Below are 23,448 nucleotides of genomic sequence, written 5' to 3'. Positions count from 1 at the left end.
GTAGTGTATTATTATAAAAATGAAAGCCTGAACTGAATATTTTAAATGTGCCCTCAAACACGCAGGTCTTAACAGAATGTTTTCAATCTTGCTTTAAAAAAGCAAAAGATATGGTTTATAGTGATTGTCACACGTATGAGTAATATGAAGTTCTTGAAAATATGAATTTAAGAATTTCTTAAGGTGCCCCTGGTACTGCTGGACTTGCTTAATATACCACTATCTCAGATCCCATCTATCATTTCAGGAGCAGAGACAGTGGCATGGAAGAATCCTCTTTCAAGTTGGTTTACGGCTATGCTCCACTGTTTTGGTGGAGGAATTTTATCCTGTATACTGCTTGCAGAGCCTCCTTTGCGATTTCTTGCAAACCACACTAACATATTACTGGCATCTTCAATCTGGTAAGCTGTGATTGTGGTGGACTATGAGATATTTAAAAAATTGATTTGTAAATTGTTAGTGAAATAAAATTTTTTTCTTTGTAAATCATTTTATGTTCTTGAAGAGGTAATGCATATGCAAGGAAAGAACCCAAATGAGGACAAATGTATTAAGTATGTGGTATGTCTCTTTCTCACTCTTTTCTCCTTGTCATCCCCCAGAGGCAATGTTGTTGCTGTAGTCTTACGCATCTTTAGTGGAAGCTTTTCCAGTACGAAAAGGCATCATCTTTGATCCTAAACAGTTTATTTTGTGAACCTAACCCATACACATGGGTGAACAACTGGATAAAATCAAGAATGTGATTAACTAAACAAGAAGTCCAGGCGACGATGATTTGTATTAATAATTGTTCTTGTTATATCCTTCTTGAATTTTTCAGAGTCTTGTGAAATCTTTAAACATTAATTTTGTAGTTTTGAAGCAAAGAAAAAATGTTATAGGTGTTCCTTTGAATTCTTGCTGTTGTCAGTTATCCTTAAGAGGACTGATATATAAAGTTTTAATACTGTAAATCAGAGTGTTTTATTATAGCTGAAGCAAAATATTACTTTTGAATAAAAAATATCTTAAACATATGTAATGTTAGCAACACTTTAAATTCATTTTTTTTTTATCCCTCTCCTTGCGACTTTTTCTGTGCTGTCTGCTCTCTGTGTCCATTTTGCTGTATGTTCTTCTGTGTCTGTATTTTTTTTTTTTTTTTTTTTTTTTTTAAAGATTTATTTATTTAATTTCCCCCCCTCCCCTGGTTGTCTGTTCTTGGTGTCTATTTGCTGCGTCTTGTTTCTTTGTCCGCTTCTGTTGTCGTCAGCGGCACGGGAAGTGTGGGCGGCGCCATTCCTGGGCAGGCTGCTCTTTCTTTTCACGCTGGGCGGCTTTCCTCACGGGCGCACTCCTTGCGCGTGGGGCTCCCCCACGCGGGGGACACCCTTGCGTGGCACGGCACTCCTTGCGCGCATAAGCGCTGCGCATGGCCAGCTCCACACGGGTCAAGGAGGCCCGGGGTTTGAACCGCGGACCTCCCATATGGTAGACGGACGCCCTAACCACTGGGCCAAAGTCCGTTTCCCCCTGTGTCTGTATTTTTATTTTCCCCTCCCGCCTTGTGGCTTGCTTGCTATCTGCTCTCTGTGTTCATTCGCTGCCAGCTCTTCTGTGTTCTTGCTTGTCTCCCTTCTTTTTTTGCAACACCTTTGCTGAGTCAGCTCTCCGTGGCATCTGTGGGCCGGGTGGCACTCTGTGGCATGCGGGCGAGCCTTCACAAGGAGGCCCCAGATGCGAACTGAGGGCCTCCCATATGGTAGACAGGAGCTCATCTGATTGAGCCACAGCTGCTTCCCTTTAAGTTCACTTTTATTGTAAATTTTTGAATGAATATATAATAAGTGATGACAAGATTATAAATAGTAGTATAGGAAAAGTAATGTGACGGTGGAAACTTGGAGGAGTAGAATGATAAATTTGATAACTAGTATTTATTGCATCATTACTATGGACCATCTAAATTCTTTATATTTATTTTCATACTTAATCATGAGGGCCCAGTGAGGTAGCTATTATTGTTATTCCCATTTGACAAATGAGACAATTTAGGCACAGAGACTTTGCTAACATTTTCTTATCATTAAGAGGTTGAACCAGGATTCAAACCCAGGAAATTTCACTTTAGAGCCTTCAAACTAAACATGTACTGTCCCTTATTATAGATTTGTTTAACCATCTCTTAAAGTACAATCTTCCAATTGCTATTATAATGATTTTCTTAAGGACTTTCATTTCTGTAACAGTATTTTTAAAGTTGAGCATTTTTTTTTATATGTGTGTTTGTCTAAACTGTATAAAAAGAGTTAAAACAATCTTGCCTTCTCTACATAACCCGGTGTCTATATGACACTTTTCATCACTTGCACTCCTCTTACCCTAGTCCTGACCCCCATTCCTTGTGATAACTTCAACTGTAGTAGCTTCCTAAGTGGTCTGGCTGCTGCTTCTTTTATCCCCGGGAGTCTGTTCTTTACATGGCAAAGTGGTTATTTTAAAATAGTTCAGAACATCTCACTCCTATGCTCAGTGGTTTCTTGTCTTACGGAGAACAAAATCTAAAATTCTTACTGTGGCCTGAAAGACCATATAAGATCTTTCCTTCCACTCTGTCTGATCTATTGTCTCACTGCTGTAACCACATTGGATTTGCTGTTTATTGAACCCATAAGGTTCTTTTCTACTAAATCAATGCCTGTGCTCTTGTTCTGCCCTCCCTGGAAAGTTGTTCCCCCCAAAGGATCAAATTTTCCTTTATAAGAAAGGCGTTCCCTGATGAATCTATCTAAAGGAACGCCTCTGCTCTCATGACTATTCTATCACTTTTTTTTCTTTGACTTATTACTACCTGACATATTATATATTAATTAATTAATTTATTTTTAAAGATTTATTTTTTATTTCTCTCCCCTCCTCCCCCGCCCCCAGTTGTCTGCTCTCTGTGTCCATTCGTTGTGTGTTCTTCTGTGACCGTTTCTGTCCTTATCAGTGGCATCAGGAATCTGTGTTTCTTTTTGTTATGTCATCTTGTTGTGTCAGCTCTCCGTGTGTGCGGTGCCATTCTTAGGCAGCCTGCACTTTTTTTTGCGCTGGGCGGCTCTCCTTACGGGGTGCACTCCTTGCGTGTGGGGCTCCCCTATGCCGGGGACACCCCTGCATGGCACGGCACTCCTTGCGTGCATCAACACTGCACATGGGCCAGCTCCACACGGGTCAAGGAGTCCCGGGGTTTGAGCCGCGGACCTCCCGTATGGTAGGCGGACACCCTATCCATTGGGCCAATTGTGCTTCCCTATTAATTTATTTTTTATGTTCCTAAGCCTGTCTCACCCCACTAGAATGAGGCTTTATCAGAGCAGAGAATTTGTTTTGTAACTGTGTGCCAAGTATTGTTCTAAGTTCAAGGGATAAGCATTCTGTGATATAAAGGACTTCTACAATTGGATAGCCAGGAATTATAGAACTTGATTAGCTAGTCATTTAAACAAAAGGAAATTGCTTGTCTATAAATATAGTGTACTTTCTTGGCTTAAAATAAAAGGTATGTTAGAAACAAAAATAAGATGTGTTTTTTTATACAGTGCATTAATTAATAGTAAAGTAATTAATTGTTAATCTCAGATCTAAGAGGAAATTGAAGCTTAAAGAATATATAAATGGCAGGGTCTGAATTTCAACCCAGGCATTTAAAATATCATCTTAACTAAGAAGAGTTTTTCCTGTGAATAATAAGATTTTAAATTTATGAATTCCAATTAATACTGAATAGATAGGACAGGGTATTTATAAAGTACATGTAGAATATAATGAATTGTGATATAATTAAAATTTATATATCCATTATTCAGTTTAAGAAAAAAAATTGCCCTTAGTTTTTTTTTTACCCTTAGTTTTAAAAAACCTTTTTATTTTAAAATGAAACATTCAGAAAAATCACAAAAATTAAATATATGGCTTGATGAATTATTATAAATTAAAGTCTTGGAATCATCACCCAAGTAAAAAAATGCAACTTTGCCACCCATCCCAGAAGTCCTTTTTATGTGTCCCATTCTAATCCCAACTCCCTTCCCACCTTAACCTACCTAAAATAGCCATTATCCTTTTATTTATTAGTATCTTTTTATTTACTAGTATTTTTTATTTATTAATATTTTTTTAATTTATTAGTATTTTTTTCATACATTTTTTTAAAAATTAGAGAACAGGTAGGTTTACAGAGAAGTCATGCATAAAATACAGGAATCTCATACCCCACCCCACCAGTAATACCTTGCATTGGTGTGGAACATTTGTTACAATAGATGAAAGATGATTAAATAGTACTATTAACTGTTGTCCATAGTTTATACTAGGTGCATTATTTTTCCCATATGCTACCCTATTATTAACACCTTGTATTAGTGTTGGACATTTGTTATAATTCATGACATTCCTGGACTTTTAACTATAGTCCTTTGTGTATAAAAGGGTTCACTGTGTTGTATAATCCTACGTTTTATCCTTCAGTTTTAAGTCTAGTAACATACACATCCTAAAGTTTCCCCTTTTAACCACATTCACCTTTATAGTTCAGTGCTGTTGACTACACTTAAAATAGTGTGCTTCCATCACCACCATCTATTTCCAAACCTTTATTATCACTTATATAGAAAAGCTATACAAGTTAAGCATTAACTTCCCTTTCCCTAACCCCAGTATATCTCCTGGTAGCCTATATTCTAATCTCTGACTCCATGAGTTTGCCCATTATAATTAGTTCATATCAGTGATACCATGTAATATTTGTCCTTTTGTGTCTAGCTTATTTTATTCAACATAATGTCCTCAAGGTTCATCCATGTTATTGCATGTATCAGGACTTCATTCTTTTTAATGGCTGAATAATATTCCATTGTAAGTATATATCACATTTTGTTTATCTCTTCATCGGTTCATGGGCACGTGAGGTTGCTCTGTCTTTTGGCAGTTGAGAATAATGGTGCTATGAACATATTGGATTACAAATATCTGTTCAAGTCCCTGCTTTCAGTTCTTCTGGGTATATACCTAGTATGGTAATTCTAACCTTAGCTTTCTCAGGAACTGCCAAATTGTCTTCCACAGTGGCTGTACCATTTTATATTCCTATCAGCAATGAATGACTGTTCCTTTTTCTCCACATCCTCTCCAACACCTGTAGTTTTCTGTTTCTTTTTACAGAGGCCATTCTAGCAAGTGTAATAATATCTCATTATGATTTTGATATGTATTTCACTAATAAGTAGTGATGTTGAGCATCTTTTCATGTTTTTTTTTAGCCATTTGTATTTACTCTTTGGAGAAATGTCTATTCAAGTCTTTTGTCCATTTTTAAATTGGTTTGTCTTTTTTATTGTTGAGTTGTATGATTTCTTTATATATTCTGGGTATTAAACCCTTATCGGATACGTGCTTTCCAAATATTTTTTCACATTGAGTAACTTTTCTTTTCACTTTCTTGACAAAGTCCTTTGAAGCACAATGGTTTTTAATTTTCAGGCAGTCTCACTTATTTTTTCTTTCATTGTGTGTGCTTTGGGTGTAAAGTCTAAGAAACCATTGTCTACCTCAAGATCTTGAAGATGCTTCTCTACATTTTCTTCTAGTATTCTTATGGTCCTGGCTTTTATATTTGGGTCTTTGATCCATTTTGAGTTAGTTTTTGTGTGAGGTGTGAGAAAGGGGTCATCTTTCATTCTTTTGGATATGGATATCCAGTTCTCCTAGCACCATTTGCTGAAGAGACTTTTCTTTCCCAGTTGAGTGGACTTGGCAGCCTTGTCAAATACCAATTGACCATAGATGTGAAGATCTATTTCTGAACTCTCAATTTGATTTCATTTGTCAATATATCTATCTTTATGCCATCTTCATGCTTTTTTGACTACTGAAGCTTTGTTATGTGATTTAAAATCAGGAAGTGTGATTTCTCTAATTTTGTTCTTCTTTTTCAAGATGTTTTTGGCTATTTGGGGCCCCTTATCCTTCCAAATAAATTTGATTATTGACTTTTACATTTCTACAAAGTAGGCTGTTGGTATTTTGATTGGGATTGCATTGAATCTATAAATCATTTTGGGTAGAATTGACATCTTGACAATATTTAGTCTAACAATCTATCAACACAGGATGTCTTTCCATTTGTTTAGGAGTGTGTTGTTTAACCACCATATATTTGTGAATTTTCCAGTTCTCCACCTGGTGTTGATCTACAACTTCATTCCATTGTGGTCAGAGAAAGTGCTTTGTATATAATTTCAATCTTTCAAAATTTATTGAGACCAACATATGGTCTATCCTGGAGAATGGTCTCTGTCCACTTGAGAAGAATGTAGGAAACTCAGGCAACAGTAATCAATGTTGGTACAGTGATGTCATCAACACAGCAATGGAAGAGAGCCTCTGAAAAAAACACCCCAGAGATTCAGCAAATATAATGGCAAATTTCATAATTCTGGTGGAAGATGGGGACTGAAGAAGAACTGCACAAATCCTAAATTAAAGAATGAGAAGAATATTAACTCTTCCTGCCTATTACTTGTCTAGTTGTGAGTAAAAATCCAGAGGGAGATAGCTGTAAGCTGAACTATTGACAGTGCAACCACAGGAGTTAGAGATCTTCAAAGATATGTGTGTAGAATTCCCCCCGAAGAGTGGGCCCTACTAGACACATCATAGAGAAAGCTTTTCAGAGAAGTGATGTTGGAGAATACCAATAATCTTGTCTCTGTGGGGAGGTATTATGCCTTTAAAAATAAAAAATGATAGAAATTATATTTGTGTCATCTATCTGCAGGAAAGACATTTGTCAATTCAAAGATCTCACACTGAAAAGAATTCCTTTAAATTTAATTATTTGCAAGAAGATTCCACTCACAGATCTACAGTGACTCAATCTACATTAATCCACATGACCAAAAAACCATATTTCAGCAGACCACTTGCAAAAGTCCTCAGGGACCGTCTATCTTTTAATTCACCACAAGGAGATTGACACTAGGAGTAAATCATGTGAATTTGACCAAAGTGCTAAAACCTTTATAAAAAGCTCTCGCCTCGGATAATACAATGGAAATCACATTGCAGAGAAATGCCATGAATGTCATCTATGTGGGAAAACCTTCAGTTGATATCCTTATCGTAGAGAACATGAAAAAATTCACATTGGAGAGAAACCCATGAATGTCATTTCTGTGGGAAACCTTTCAGTCATAATTCTAATCGTAGTCTCCATGAAAGGTGACACTGGAGAGAAACTGCACAAATGTCATCTATGTGGGATAGCCTTCATTCATTGTTCTTTCCTTAAACAACATGAGAAGTCACTCTGGAGAGAAACACTCTTTATATTATCGATGTGGGAAAACCTCAGTAAATATTATCATCCTAGATACATTGAGATGACTCACACTGGAGAGAAACCCCATGATTGCCACCTCTGTGGGAAAGCCTTCAATCAATATCATCATCTTAGATTACATGAGAGAACTCAAAATGGAGAGAAATCCTATGAATGTGAAGTATGTGGAAAATCTTTCAGGCAAAATTCTGCTCTATGAAAGCATGAGAGAACTCACAGTGGAGAGAAAGCCATGAATGTCATTAATGTGTGAAAGCTTTCAGTGAACGTTCTCTTAAAAACCATGAGAGAAGTCACACTAGAGAGAAACCCTATAAATGTCATCTATGTGGGAAAGTGTTCATTCGTTGCTCTTCCCTTAAATGGTATGAGAGAAATCAATGGAGAGAAACCCTTTGAATGTCATCTATGTGGGAAGTCTTTCAGGCAAAATTCTGCCCTTCGACAATATGAGAGAACTCACACTGGAGAGAAACTCCATGAATGTTATCTTTGTGGGAAAGCTTTCAGTGAAAGTTCTTCTCTTAAAATACACGAGAGAGCTCACACTGGAGAGTAATCTATAGATGTCATGCATGTGAGAAAACCTTCAGTAAATATTATCATCTTAGACAACGTTAGACAACTTACACTGGAGATAAACGCCATGATTGTCATCTCATTGGGAAAGTCTTCACTCAGTTCTGCCCTCAGGCAACATGAGAGAATACGCACAGGACAGAAACCATGAGAATAACATCTCTGTGGGAAAACCTTAATTTTTCAAACCTTAAACAACATGAGACTACCGAAATTTGAGATAGTCCTTATGAATAATATCAATGTGTGAAAGCTGTTAGTCAGTATGCTGACTGTGATGGTCAGACTATTGTGTAAACTCAACCAGTTAATTGTGCCCAATTGTTTGGTCAGGCAAGCACTGGGCTAACTGTAATACAACGACATTTGTGGACTTTAGTCATCATTGACTTTACTGCAGTACTAAATCATAGCTAGCTGATTACAATTACATCAGTCAGGGAGATTGCCATCAGCAATGAGTGATGCTTAACCCAATCAGTTGAATGCCTTAAAAGGGGAAATGATTCTAGCATTGAGAGAGAATTTCCCAGCTTGTCTTTGGACAGTCACCATCTCTCAGAACTCGTCAAGAACCTTCATTGGACTCTCATTGGAGCCCCTGGTTGCAGCCTGCCTGCAGAACCTGGACTTGTGCATCCCCATGGCTGCATGAGAGACTCTTATAAAATTGCTTACTATTGACCAATATCTCTTGTTGATTCTGTTTCTCTAGAGAACCCTGACTAATACACTGACCTTAGTTGAAATGAGAGAATTCACACTATAAAGGGTTTGGATATGAAAGAGACTTCAGCCATACATTTAAACTCGAAACACACTAGATAGGAAGAGATCAACTCATACTTTGGTCCTTGTGGCCACACTGTATTCTATGAGGGCTCTTTCACCCAGTTACAGTCCTGTTAAGTCTACAGGTTTCAAGTAGAACATTTTCAGCATGTCTATCCTCAAATCCACACCAGACTTCTCAGTCTAACTGCATTCTAATCTGTTGGATATGTGTTTGACATTCCATGATTCCATGAACTGCACAATAATGATCTATTAAAAACAACAGATTGTGGAGAAAATGATTACTCCAACACTAATCTGACCTGCAAAATTGGAAGGGGGAAAGGAAGGAGAAAAAGTATACAACTGCTCACTGTAAAACATGCCATGCATAGAACCAACAATTCCAGGGTGGCAACTAGGAAGAGCTCAGGGACCCAGACACATTCCTAGAACCTTTGTTTTTATTATCAGGTAAAGGAATAGTAGATAATCTTTGATATGATTTCAGTGGTAACATAGCCAACAAGTGAGTATCTTTTATGAAATTAGGTTGTAAGTCTGCTTCCTGTATCTTGAGGTCATTTTTCCTTCCTCTAACACTACATGTTGGAGTCAGATGGCTGCCTGGGTTCCTTTTTTCCTGGGTCTCATTTCTCTCTGGGCTCAGCTGCTCAGCTCTCTCTACAAGGCCAGCTGTAGACTATCAGGTGAACAGCTCGTCTCTCTTCCTGGGCCTCTGCTGTGTCTAATCAAGCCTTCTCTCTACCCCTTTGTGTCCTTACTTCCTAGGCTCCAGCATCCAAAATTCTAGCATCAAAAAATTCCAACACAGGAAGCGGATTTGGCTCAACAGATAGAGCATCCACCTACTACATGTGAGGTTCAGGGTTCAAACCCAGGGCCTCCTGACCTGTGTAATGAGCTGGCCCACGTGCAGTGCTGATGTGCGGAAGGAGTGCTGTGCCACACAGGGGTGTCCCCTGCGTAGGGGAGCCGCATGCACAAGGAGTGCACCCTGTAAGGAGAGCCGCCCAGCGTGAAAAAGTGCAGCCTGCCTGGGGTGGTGCTGCACACACAGAGAGCTGACGCAGCAAGATGATGCAACAAAAAGAGACACAGATTCTTGGTGCTGCTGACAATACAAGCGGACACAGAAGAGCACACACAAATGGACGCAGCGAGCAGACAACTGGGGGGTGGAGGCAGGAAAGGGGAGAGAAATAAATAAAAAATCTTAAAAAAAAACAAAAATGAAAAACTCCAACACCTTCTATGCTCTGCCATGTAATTTTCTTTACACATCCTACTGACGTGGCCCACTCCAAGCCTTAACCGTTATTTAATCAAGTAAAAGTGAAATGTCTGAATCAGACACTATCTAAGATGCAAAAGGCCAGTTTACAGACATAATCCAATATCTATTTTTGGAATTCATAAGTGATACCAAACTACTACAGTTACCCTTATTTATACACTCTCCTCTAAGCCTCTCTTTCCTGCCTTTTCCTTTCAGCCTGTAGAAATTTCTTCATTATTTCTTGTAAGGCAGATCTCTTGTTGACAAACAATTGGAGTTTCTGTTTATCTGTGAATATTTTAAACTTTTTTTATCCTTTCTTTTTTCATTTAAAAATTGTTTATTGAAGTATATCATTCATACATGAACATGCATGAACAATAAGTGCACAGTGTACGTTGTGAAATTACAAAACAAGCATGCATAGCATCATAAAGGGCTCCCATACATCACCCCACCATTAATACCTTGACTTGTGAAATATTTGTAAAAAATTATGAAAGATTATCAAAGTATTACTACTAACTATAGTCCATATCTTATATTTGGTTATTTTCCCCCAAACCACCCTATTATTTTTTAAAATATATTTTTTATTTATTTTTAAAAGATAACATAGATCACACAAAATATTATATTAAAAAATATAGAAGGTTCCCTTATGCCTCACTCCCCATACCCCCCACTTTTCCCACATCAACAACTTCTTTCATTAGTGTGGTACATCCATTGTAATTTATGAATACATTTTGGAACACTGCTGCACAGCATGGATTATAGTTTACATTGTAGTTTACACTCTCTCCCAGTCCATTCAGTGGGTTATGGAAGGTTATATAATGTCCTGCAGTATCAATTCAGGACAACTCCCAAGTCCTGAAAATGTCCCCATATCATACCTCCTTTCCCTCTCCCTGCCTTCAACAACTCCCATAGTCACTGTCTCCACATCAATGATATAATTTTTTCCATTTCTAGAATCAGAATAATTCTATAGTAGAATACCAGTAAGTCTACTCTAATCCATATTTTATTCCTCCATCTTGAGGACCCTGGGATGGTGGATGCCCATTCCACCTCTCAACTGAGAGGTCTCCCTCATTTTTGAAGGACATTTTTGCCAGATAAAGAATTCTTGGCAGACAGTTTTTATCTTTCGGTACCTTAAAAATACCATTCTACTCCCTTCTCACCTCCATGGTTTCTGATTAAAAAATGGCACTTAATCTTATTGCTGTTCCCTTACATGTGACAAATCTCTTTACTCTTGCTGATTTAAGGTTTCTTTCTTTATCTTTGGCATTTGATATTCTGATTAGTATGTATCTTGGAGTAGGTCTGTTAGGATTTATTCTGTTTGGAGTATGTTGTGTACGTGTCTTCTAGCTTGCTAATTTTTTCTTCTGTCTTTTAAAATCTGCCATTTCATGCCTCTAGTATATTGTTAATCTCTTATATTTCTTTCATTCCCATAAGTTCGGTTTTGTTGTTTTTTTTCCCCCCCATACTCAAATTCTTTAAACTCACCCAGTGTTTTCTTAATATCTTTATGTGGCATTTTGATATTGTTCATGAATTCCGAAAATAGATATTGGATTATGTTTGTAAATTGGTCTGTCTCTCCAGACATATTTGATTATATTGGATTTAGAAGTTTCACTTTTACTTGATTAAATAATGCTTGGGGTTTTGGTTGGGCCTCATCATTAGAACATTGAGTCCCCACCCTCTTGGTGGGTGGTGATTCACAGAGAAACTGTGCCGCAGAGAAGGGAGGTTGGAGTTTTGATCTTGGAGTCCAGGAAGTAAACACACAGAGAAGCAAGTATGTGATGGAGGAGGGAAGTCCATTAAACACAGGTTCTCTCTTGGGGAGAGAGACAGAGCCTTGACCTGATATTCTACAGCTGGCCTTGTGGAGAAAGCCGAGCAGCTGAAACCAAAGAGAAATGAGCCCTGGGAAGAGAGGACCCAGGAAGACTGAACCCTGGCAGACTTTGGCAGCCATCTTGCTCCAACACGTGGCAGTAGACTTTGGTGAGGGAAGTAATTTATGCTCTATGGCCTGGTAACTATAAGCTTCTACTCCAAATAAATACCCTTAATAAGAAACAACTGATTTCTGGTATTTTGCATCAGCACCCCTTTGGCTGACTAATACACTTTATCTCCTTAGCCATGTTTTCCTTTATCTTGAATTTATTTAGAAGATTTGTTTGAATATCTTTGATTAGTTGTTCCAAGTTATGTGTCTCCTCCAAATTTTAAATTTTTACTTGACTGAGCCATATCTTCCTGTTTCTTAGTATGACCTGTGTTTTTTTAAACAAATCAATTTTATTGATACATATTAATAAGCCATACTCTTCATCCAGAGTATACCATCAGTGGTATCTGATATAATCACATAGTTGTGCATTCATCCCTTCAATCATTATTAGAGCATTTTCATTATTTCAATAATAATAATAAACAAAAAGCAGACAAACAAGAATATTCTTCACCTCTCAGTCTCTTTATGCTTTCTCTGCTCTACATAGCTGCTATTTCTGGCTATTCTTGCACATTTATTTATTTATTAAGCAGTTTTATTGAGATATATGCACATACCATACAGTCTTTCCAAAGTGTATCATAGGTGACTTTTAGTGTGATCACAATGTTATGCCTTAATCACCATGAAAGATTTTGGAACAATTTCATTACTCCAAAAAAACACAAACAAACAAACTCCACACCCCTATTGTTCTAGTAAAATACTACATATTATGTGATTCCATTTATATAAAATATAAATATAAATCAATTTGTAAAGGTGAAATTAGAGGGAAATGGACTTGGCCCAGTGGTTAGGGCGTCCGTCTACCACATGGGAGGTTCGCGGTTCAAACCCCGGGCCTCCTTGACCCATGTGGAGCTGGCCCATGCGCAGTGCTGATGCGCGCAAGGAGTGCCCTGCCATGCAGGGGTGTTCCACGCAGGGGTGTTCCCCGCATAGGGGAGCCCCATGCGCAAGGAGTGCCCCCGTAAGGAGAGCCGCCCAGCACGAAAGAAAGTGCAGCCTGCCCAGGAATGGCGCCGCCCACACTTCCCGTGCCGCTGACGACAACAGAAGCAGACAAAGAAACAAGACGCAGCAAATAGACACAGAGAACAGACAACTGGGGGAGAGGGGAGAATTAAAAATAAATAAACAAATCTTTAAAAAAAAAAAAGGAATTAGATTAGTATTTATGTGGGGGCTGGGGAAGGACTGCCGAGGGATGTTGAATAACAGTGGTGACAGTGGGCATCCTTGTCTGGTTCCCAATCTTAGAAGGAAAACTTTCAACTTTTCCCCACTGAGTATTATGTTGGCTGTGGGTTTTTCATATATGTCTTTTATCATGTTGAGAAATTTTCCTTCAATCCTATCTTACAAATTATTTTTCTTATCAAGAAAAGATGCTGGATTTTGTCTAATCCCTTTTCTGCATTGATCAAGATGATCTTGTGAGTTTTTTTCCTTCAGTTTGTTAAGGTGGTGTATTACATTAATTGGTTTTCTTATGTTGAACCACCCTTGCATACCAGGAGTAAGTCCCACTGATTGTGATGTATAAGTCTTGTGATATGCTCTTGGATTCTATTTGCAAGTATTTTGTTGAGGATTTTTGCATCTATATTCATTAGAGAGATTGGTCTGTAATTTTCTTTTCTTGTAGTGTCTTCATCTGGCTTTGGTATTAGGGTGATGTTGATTTCATGAAATATGTTGGGTAATTTTCCCTCTTCAATTTTTTGAAAGAGTTCAAACAGGATTCATGTTAATTCTTCTCAAAATGCTTGGTAGGATTCACCAGTGAAGCCATTTGGTCCTGAGCTTTTTTTCTGTTGGGAGATTTTTTTTTTTTAAAGATTTATTTATTTATTTAATTCCCCCCACCCCCTTCTCCGGTTGTCTGTTCACTGTGTCTGTTTGCTGCGCCTTGTTTCTTTGTCCGCTTCTGTTGTCGTCAGCGGCACGGGGAAGTGTGGGCGGCGCCATTCCTGGGCAGGCTGCACATTCTTTCTTTCACGCTGGGCGGCTCTCCTTACGGGTGCACTCCTTGCGCGTGGGGCTCCCCTACACGGGGGACACCCCTTCGTGGCTCGGCACTCCTTGCGCGCATCAGCACTGCGCATGGGCCAGCTGCACATGGGTCAAGGAGGCCCGGGGTTTGAACCGCAGACCTCCCATGTGGTAGACGGACGCCCTAACCACTGGGCCAAGTCCGTTTCCCTGTTGGGAGATTTTTGATGACCGATTTAATTTCTTTAAATGTTTTTGGTTTAAGTTCATGTATGCTTATAGCATCAGTATAGGTTGTTTGTGCATTTTTAAGGATTTGTCCATTTCATCTAGGTTGTTTAGTTTGTTGGCATACAGTTTTTTATAATATCATCTTGTCCTTTTTATTTCTGTGGGGTCAGTCAGAACTTCCCCCCTTTCATTGCTGATTTTATTTATTTCCATCTTCTCTCTTATTTTCTCTACAAGTCTTGCTAAGGATTTGTCAATTTTATTTATCTTCTCAAAGAACCAGTTTTTGGTTTTGTTGAGTTTCTCTTTTTTTTTGTTGTTGTTGTTCTCGATCTCATTTATTTCTGCTCTAATCTTTATTGTTTCTTTCCTCCTACTTGCTTTGGGAAATTCTTTTTCTAGTTTCTGACAGTGGGTCAGAGCTGGGCCCCAGCAATCTAAATTCACTGATCAAAAGCATGATCAATACTCAGCTGGGCTTCTTCACTCCCAGTTTTTGGGGTGCAGGGTTTCCATGTTCTTCTCTTTCCATAGTAGCAAGCCAGGGACTGGGCCCTAGCTAACACACCTTGAGAGTGGGTGATGAGTGCTAGCAGTCACTGCAGGGTGAGCCACTCAGTTTTTTACTGGAGTTTTTCAGTCTCATCATTCTGCTCTTAATTGGAATCTTCACAGTTTTTAAAGACTCCTTTTGTTATTTCTAGATGCTTTTGATTGGAGGGCAAATTTTGGGAGGAGGGTCACTCCAGAGAGGACTTTCCCAAGACAATATTTCCCCACCAAGGGTATAGACTGGTTCCAAAGTGCCCTGGGGAGGGACCAGGAAGGGTGTCAGATATTTCTTTGGCAGCTCTCCGAAGCTATCGTTTTCTGATCTGCCTAGCAGACAATCCTCTTCAACAAACTTCACCACTACCCCAAGAAGGCACTGTGTCTTTAAAATCACCACTGTCTCTGCCCTTGTCAGGGTGGGGTTGAAACCCTGGCTGCCAGCTCCCTTTGTTCAGGGTGGGTTGAAACAGTAGCTCAGAGCCGGGACCTAGGGATCTAGATTCACTAATTAAAAGCCTTGATTAGTGCTTGGCCATGCCCCTTTTTTCCTTAGGGAAGAGTGTTTTTTTTAATGTTCATTTTTGACAGCTGCAGCTAGCCAGAGATTGGTTCTTGAGGTGGCCTGCTGCCAGAGTGAGGAATGTATGCTCACAGCTGTCATATGGAGAGAGCTGCTCACAGTTCTTTGTGTGGTTTGTCAGTCTCTCTGTCCTCCTTTTCCCTGAATGCATTACAGTGCTACCCTGGCCTCCAGAGCCCCAAAACAATTGTTTCATACAATTCTTGCCTGTTTACCAGCTGTTTTGGAGGATGGACTGAGTCCTGGAGCTTCTTACTTTGCCATCTTTCCTGGAAGTTTTCTATGGTAATCACTTTCTTACATCGGTTTATAATTTTATCACCTAAATGTATAACTATAGTTTAGTCATACCTATTTAAAAATGTGATATCTCTTAAATTTCTTTTATTTTATAGGCTCCCCATCTATTCCTTTCTTCTTTTAGATTATCTGTTGAAGAACTGGAGCCATTTGACTTATATAGAGTTTTCCATAGACTGGTTTTGCTGATTACACACTTATGATGCATATCATTATATTCTTGTATTCTCTGTGTTTCCTGGAAAATTGGCAGATAGATTAAGAATCCAAATCAGACTCAGCTTGATCTCTTTAGTGAGACTATGGAAAGCCCAAAATATCTGATTGTTTCTCTTTTTGTGAAATTAGCACCCATTTACACTTAGTGGCTGAATCAATTTATTAGGGATTACAAAATAGTGATAGTCTAATTTTCTCTATTAGTTAGAATACTACTGTAAATAGATACATAAATGTACTTTGGTTACCCAGCTGTATATTTCATGTAGGAAAGGCAAGATAAATGCGTGATTAACATTATCACTTTTCAAGATAATGAATTGTCCCTATCACCTGTCATCCTCTGAAAGCGATGCTTTACATTTTTTTTTTATAATTACAAACTCAGAGATTTAATAAATATTTCAAGGGTTTTCAATACATTGCAATTTTTATCATTATTGAAGCTCAAATTGTCCCTTCTTTGGAAAGTGGGCTCCTCTTCAAGTCGACTTCTGAGATTTTAGTCTTTGATAGCTTCCTTGCTTTCTGGTATTATCTTGTAAGGCTCATCTTGTACTTTTCTGGAATTACTCATTTCTCTAAGAAGTCATGGTTTCTTTTAATGTGAATTGGTATTTCAAGACCACAATCTGAGTGGAAGACATGCTCATTGTAACTAGGTTAAGCATTTATTCTACCTTATCAGTGGACAGGGCTAGAAAAAATAATGATAAAATAACTCATCACTTCCTATTGATACTTCCAGTTCAAGATCATAGAGCTTTTCTTAACCTCTTTTTGTTACACATGTATTTCTTTCACCTTCATACCAAGAATTGTGTTTATCCAAGACCCCGTAGGAGATGATAGAATTAGAACATCTGAATGTTACTCATTTGTTTTTACCCTGTCTTTTAAGCACAATAATTGTAGAGTAACAATGCTGATACTACCCAATGTGATTACAGAAAACATGAATTTTTTTCATACACTTCTTGTGCTGTTTCCATTTTAAAGATAGATGTACTGTTTTATATTGTCATAGTTATAGCCATTATGTACTGTACTATTCCCTTCTTAATCCTCATTCACAGTTTTGCAGTTGACTATATATTTAATGTTCATCATCTTTATGTCTGTGTGTCTCTCATAGTTTTGATTCTCTGACATTCATTCTCTAGTATATTCATTAGGAACAGTAGTACCTGAGTTCTTATATGTTGGTAATGGTTTGTCTGTGACTTTTATACTTGAAAGCTAGTTTTACTGGATGTAAAATAATTGGCTTAGACTTTCTGTGCTTGAATGTTTTAAATATGTGACTCCATTTTCTTCTGGCATGAAGTATTGCTGTCAAAATTTTGATGATAATTTAATTTTCTTTCTTTTAAAAATCACGTGCTCTTTTTTGAGATGTCCAAAGGAATTTTTTTTTTTCTTTCAAGTGCAATAATTACAATAGAGTATGTCTTGGTGTTGATCATTTTGGTTCAGTAGTCTCAGATATGTAATGTATACTTTTTAGAAGCGTCACATATTTTTTTAATTGGGAAAGTTTTATTGAGAAAGTTATTTCAGTATTTGTACTTTTTCTCTTGCTTTGGTTTTCTTCAGGGACTCCTATTCTTGATAAATTGGTTCTCTTTTACCTATCTTTTTATTCCTTTCATTTTAATCCTTTTTATCTGTCATTTAAAAATTTTAATTTATCCCCTTCTTCTATTTCTTTGAAGCATTATCTGTTACATTTATTTCTCTTTGTGTTCCTTCTAGTTTGGTCTTCATTTCTGAAAAAAATTTTTTCCTTTTATTTCTAATTCTTTCCTAGGTATCATAACATCAGTTCTTAGTTTTACTAATTCTGATGTTGTTGTTCTTTCATGTCTTATATCACTTTGTTGAAGTCTTTAGCTTGTTTTGAAATAGTAGGTTAAAGTTTTTATTTATTCTGTGGGTAACATTTTTCTTAGTATTTTCACTGTCACTGAAGGATTTATTCTTCTCCCTTTTTTTTTTTCTTGTAATAAGTTTATATGGCATTTGACCTTGTTCAGTTAATTAATTTCATGTGAAATTAGCTTTCTTGACCTTTTAGAATAAGGGAGGGGTTCAGGAATTTTTTCCTATTTCACAGAGCTCACATTATGTTATTTTCATGTGACATTCTAAAAGATAGTCATCTGCTTTCTCAGGTTTTCTCGGTGCGTTTCCCATCCCCACTTTAAGCTGGACCTTCCTTTTCTTTTGTCTCTTGTTCCTGTCCTGCTCAGTTTTGATCCTAATTCAGCAGTTTCTTCTCTGGGTAGGTTTATTCTAGAAAGAAACCCTGGTAGATCAGTTTGGAAAGTTCATGGGGTCTAAATTCCTCAGCCCCTTTAGACCTTCTTATCATGGACCCTTTGCACTCACTTGGTTTTGGAGATGGTAAAACCTTCCTCAGTTTCAGCTGCTTGTTTTCAAATTGTACTGCTGTGCTTTTCAGAGAATACTTTTAGTTTGCCAAAGGGTGGCATATACAAAGTACCAGAAATCTGTTGGCTTTTATAGAGGGGATTTATTTGGGGTAAAACCTTGCAGTTCCAAGGCATGAAAAGTCCAAATCAGGGTGCCGTAAGAGGTGCTTTCTTACCAAATTCAGCTACTGTTGATTCTCTTATTTGGGCATGTGGCAAAACAAGATGGCCACTGATCCCTGCCGAGGTCTCTGCCTTTCTGCAAGTGTAGGCAAACCTGGCATAGGGCTTGTCTCTTACTGGGCCTTATCTCTCTTTCTCTCTCTCTGAACTCCTTGAATCTCTCTGGGGCTTCCCTTTTTGCAGCTCAGCAGTAGGCAAAACCTCTCTCACATGGCAGCATCAAACATGCCTTTTTCCTCTGTCTCCTTCTGTGTATCCGTTTATATCAGACTCAGCAAGAGTTTGGAGACCGAGTCTGAACCACACCTTACTCTGGTGGTAGAATCAAAAGCACTAAAAGCAGTCTTAACAGGTTATCTAATCAAAGGGCCCTCAGACGAATTTAATGCAATCAAATGGTATCACACCCACAGGAACAGATTAGTTCTCTTTTTGGGATTCATAAAAGAATTTCAAATTACCACATACCTGTTAGCTATTTTGGAATTGTTCTATTCTTAAATCATTAGTTGCCAGCATATTGCCTCCTTGTCAAGCCATGCCAAGTCTTAATGGATGTTGGTGGTTTGTCCTTAACCACATACATTTTAGGATTTGAAGGGATACCTTGTCACCTAATTTTGTAGTTAAGTGTTGTCCATGGAATTTTGGTTTTGCTATCTAGTTGCTCTGTTTTTTATATGGCGATTTGAAGAGATCAAAATTTATGCTACCATTATTGCCACCATCTTCCCCGAAGACTTGCCGTTCTCCCTTGCATACTACCCTTCCCCAGATTCTATCCCCTTTCTTCCTTCCTTCCTCAGACGTAATTAATTTTTGTGCTTATCTTTTGCTTATCTTTAAAATTTTAGCCTGTGCTTTTATCTCTAAACAATAGAGTTTTTGAAAGTTTTTACAAATGGAATTATATGTATGTATTTTTCTGTGACTTGTTTTTTAAATTCAGTCTGTGTTCCTAAGGTTCATTTTTATTGTGTATGGTTCTAATTTTACTTTTTACTGCCTTATGATATACTGGTATTAATGTCATGCTCTGTTCATCCTTTCCTCTGTTGACAGTGTTGTTTCTAGTTTTTTCCTGTTACAAACAATGCTGCCAAGAAAATTCTTGTATGTATTTACTAGTGTACATGAGCAGGATTTTGTTTTAGTATATGCTTAAGGGAGTAGACTTATTAAGTTATAGGGAAACTGATTTTAAACTTTACTAGGTAATGCCAAATCATTTTCCAAAGTGCTTATATTAACTTACATTTACACTTCATCTTATGAATGTTCTGGTTATTTCATATCATTGCCAAACTTGATACTATCACAGTGTAAAGTTTTGCCCATCTGGTGGTGTGATTTGGTTTCTTCTTGAGTTTTTAATTAACATTTCTCTGTTTACTGATAGGATTGAGCATTTTTTCGTAAGTATATTGGTTATTTAGGTTTCTTTTCCATTGAAGTGCTAATTCATGTAATTTTCTCATTTTTTTCAACGGAGCTGTCTTACTGATAAATTTGAAGAATTCTTTGCATATGTAGTAATTTTTTATTAGTTATGCATGTTGCAAATATCTTCTCTTCATTTCTGGACTGGCTTCTCACTTTCTTTACAATAAATTTTGCTAAGCAGATTATCTTAATTTTAATATAGTTGAATTTATCAGTGTTATCTTTATGGTTTGTGATTTTTTGCCTAGGAGTCTTTAAGCAAGCCTTTCTTACCCTCGTCTTAAAGATGTTTTTGTCTTCTTAAAACTTTTTAGTTATGTCTTTTGTACTTAGGTTTTTAATTAAGGGACCATATGTCCTGTTTTGCTGGTTTGCATGTTGCCTAAGTGACCTGTCAAATTAGGGCTTCCTTTTACTCTCAGAGTGATTGTCTGTCTGGACAGTCTATTACGTGGTTACACAATCTTTAATCTACTTATAATTGATTTTTGTGCATAATGTATAGAAGGAGTCAATTTTGTTTTTTTCTGTATGGATAAAAAGTCATCTGAACACCATTTATTGAAAAGATTACTTTTTCCTTTTGAGCAATTAAACACTTAAGACTGTCATAAGTCAAGTTTTCACATATTTGTGAATTTATTTCCAGCCTCTTTATTCTATTATATTGGTCATTTTATAGTTCCCTGTGTTCCTTCTATACTGTTTCAGTGTTTTAATTAAAAAAAAGTTTTTTTTCTTTGTCTGCCCCCCACCCCCACCCCTACCCTGCTATTTTTGCTGTCTGTGTCCATTTGTGGTGTGATCTTCTGTATCTCTTTCTCTTTTTGTTTTCTCTTCTCGTCTTTCTTTTCTAGGATTCACTGGGATTTGATCCTGGGGACCTCTGATGTGGAGAGAGGTTCCCTGTCAATTGCGCCACCTCAGTTCCTGGTCTCTGCTGCGCTTCACCTTGACTCTCCCCTTCGTTTCCCTTTTTGTTGCATCATCATCTTGTTGCTTGACTCACTTGTGCAGGTAATGGCTCACTGCACGGGTACTCAGCTTGCCTCGTGGGCACTGGCTTGCCACGCACGCATGCTTTCTCTTTTTCTTTTTCAGCAGGAGGCCCCAGGGATCGAACCCGGGTCCTCCCATATGGTAGGTGGAGGCCCTATCACTCGAGCCACATCTGCTTCCCTGTTTTAATTATTATACTGTATAAGAAGTCACAGTATCTGGTAGGAAGGCCCTCACCCCTTGTTATTGTTTTTCAGGGGTCTCTTAACTATTCTTAGCCTTTTTAATTCTTTTATACAACTTTTTTAGGATTAGCCTTTCAAATTCCATAAATAAACAAAAACCTTATTAAGGTTTTGAGTGTAATTACATCGAATCTGTAGATCAATTTTAGGACATGTCATCTTAATGCTACTGAGTAGCAAAATTTTTTTTTTTAAGGTCTTTTACTTATTTGTTTATTTTTATTTCTCTCCTCTTCCCCGCCTGCCCCCATTGTCTGCTCTCTGTGTCTATTCATTGTGTGTTGTTCTGTGTTCACCTGCATTCTTGTCAAGTGGCACCCAGAATTTGTGTCTCTTTTTGTTGCGTCATCTTGCTGCATTAGCTCTCCATGTGTGTGGTACCACTCCTGGGCAGGCTGTGCTTTTTTTTTTCACTCAGGGCAGCTCTCCTTGAGGGGTGCACTCCTTGTGCATGGGGCTCCACTATGCAGGGGACACCCCTGCGTGGCATGGCACTCTTTGTGCGCATCAGCACTGTGCATGGGCCAGCTCACCACATGGACTAGGAGGCCTTGGGTTTGAACCCTGGACCTCCTATGTGGTAGGTGGACACTCTATCAGTTGAGCTAAATCCACTTCCCAAGTAGTGAAATCTTACTGGCATTAAGTTTGTCCTTTAACATAGGATAGTTTTTCATTTACTTATGCTTTATGGAATATCTTTAATCACAATTTATATTTTTTCCATACATGTCTTATTCATTTATTGTATTTTTCTAGGGTAGTTTATATATTTTGATGCTACTGTAAATGGTGGCTTGAGAACTGGACTGGTATCCTTGAAAGTGAGAGCTGGTAGATGCCTTGGAGACTATGCCAGCCAACTTGCTCATAAATGGACAGGAGACCCATATAGTGTCACCCAGCCCACAGTGGCTGATGATGACAATTATTGCTACTGCACCTGCTCTGAGTGAGGTCCTGTGCCATTGCTCCTTGTAGGCAAGCTCTTTTTAGTCTTCACAAAACTCCCCATGAGGAAGGCACTGTTCTGTTACTATCTGCATTTTAGATCTGAGCAAGACTAGGCAGAGATTGATGAAGTGACTTGGTCTCTGATTCAGTGTCTAATTGCATTTTACTGCGTTGCTTCTAGGTAAAATTTTCATTTTATTCTGCTTGAAGTTTGTTGTACTTTTTGAATCTATGGACAGGTATCTTTCTTTAGTTTCGGAAAATTCTTTGCCATTATTTCTTCAACTATTTCTGTAATCCTTTTTCCTCCTTTCTAACACTTTCATCTGTGTCTCTTAATTGTCATCATATTTCTATTTCTTTCCTTTTCTGCTTTGTATCCTAGATAATTTCGTAAATTACTTCCTTTAGTTTACTGATACTTTCCATATGTTGTTAGTATGCTGTTAAACTCATCCATTGAGTTTTTATTTTTGTTTTTTGTATTTTTATTTCTAGAATTTCAATATTCATTTCAATGAATATTGAAATGTTAAATATTCATTTAATTTTTTTAAAAATTAAAATTTTAACCTTTATTTCTTGAAACATAGTAAATGTATTCTTTTGATAAATTCTATACCTGGAATCTTTGTGTATCTCTTTCTATTGTATATTTTGTCATTTCTGATAGTGAATTGTACATTTTGCTTTGAACTTTATGAGAATTCTTTGAGGACTCTGTCGAATGTCTTGATTTCTTTAGAGAGGATTTTATTTTGCTTCTCTTAACTGCCTGGGAGAAGTAGAAGTTTGGAATCTTTTTAAACAAAATTCTTCATTGTGACAATGAATTCCCAGGGAAGATTATTTCCCCCTTCCACTTAGTACCAAGGTCCCAAGGAACAAATTTTTATGCCTTCCTTAGGGTGAATAATTTATGATATATCCTTATATTGATGGTATAAGACCTTTGAACTTGTAGCTTTTTGGAGGTAGTTTTCTTCTTTGATTCCTTACCTTAGGTGGGCCCTGGGTTTTGTCTCTTATCTCTTGAGATGTCTGAAGACATGAAAGTTGAAGTTAAGTTTACCATATGTAACAAATACTCTCAAGGTGAAAACTGGATTGAGTGGACTGCTAGCTCTGTGAGTTTGTGCCTTCACTTAATTTTCGACCTGAGAATTGCTTGCTCTTGTCCAGATTATGGATGGATTTATGAGGTTTTTCATATTATACTCAGAACTTTCAGTTG

At 37.6% G+C, this 23,448-nt stretch overlaps 1 protein-coding gene across 1 annotated transcript in view; it reads left to right on the top strand.

Annotated features, from left to right (window-relative positions):
* The window catches only part of TMEM38B (transmembrane protein 38B), an 80,863-nt gene that overhangs the window by 20,737 nt on the left and 36,678 nt on the right, over positions 1-23,448 (top strand). Inside the window, exon 2 of the mRNA XM_004462353.4 lies at positions 248-404. Coding sequence (XP_004462410.2) covers positions 248-404 — 157 coding nt within the window. The remainder of the gene's footprint in view (positions 1-247; positions 405-23,448) is intronic.

Source organism: Dasypus novemcinctus, chromosome 8 (assembly GCF_030445035.2).
Source record: "Dasypus novemcinctus isolate mDasNov1 chromosome 8, mDasNov1.1.hap2, whole genome shotgun sequence".
Classification (NCBI taxonomy): domain Eukaryota; kingdom Metazoa; phylum Chordata; class Mammalia; order Cingulata; family Dasypodidae; genus Dasypus; species Dasypus novemcinctus.
This window is presented reverse-complemented; position numbering and strand designations above follow the sequence as displayed.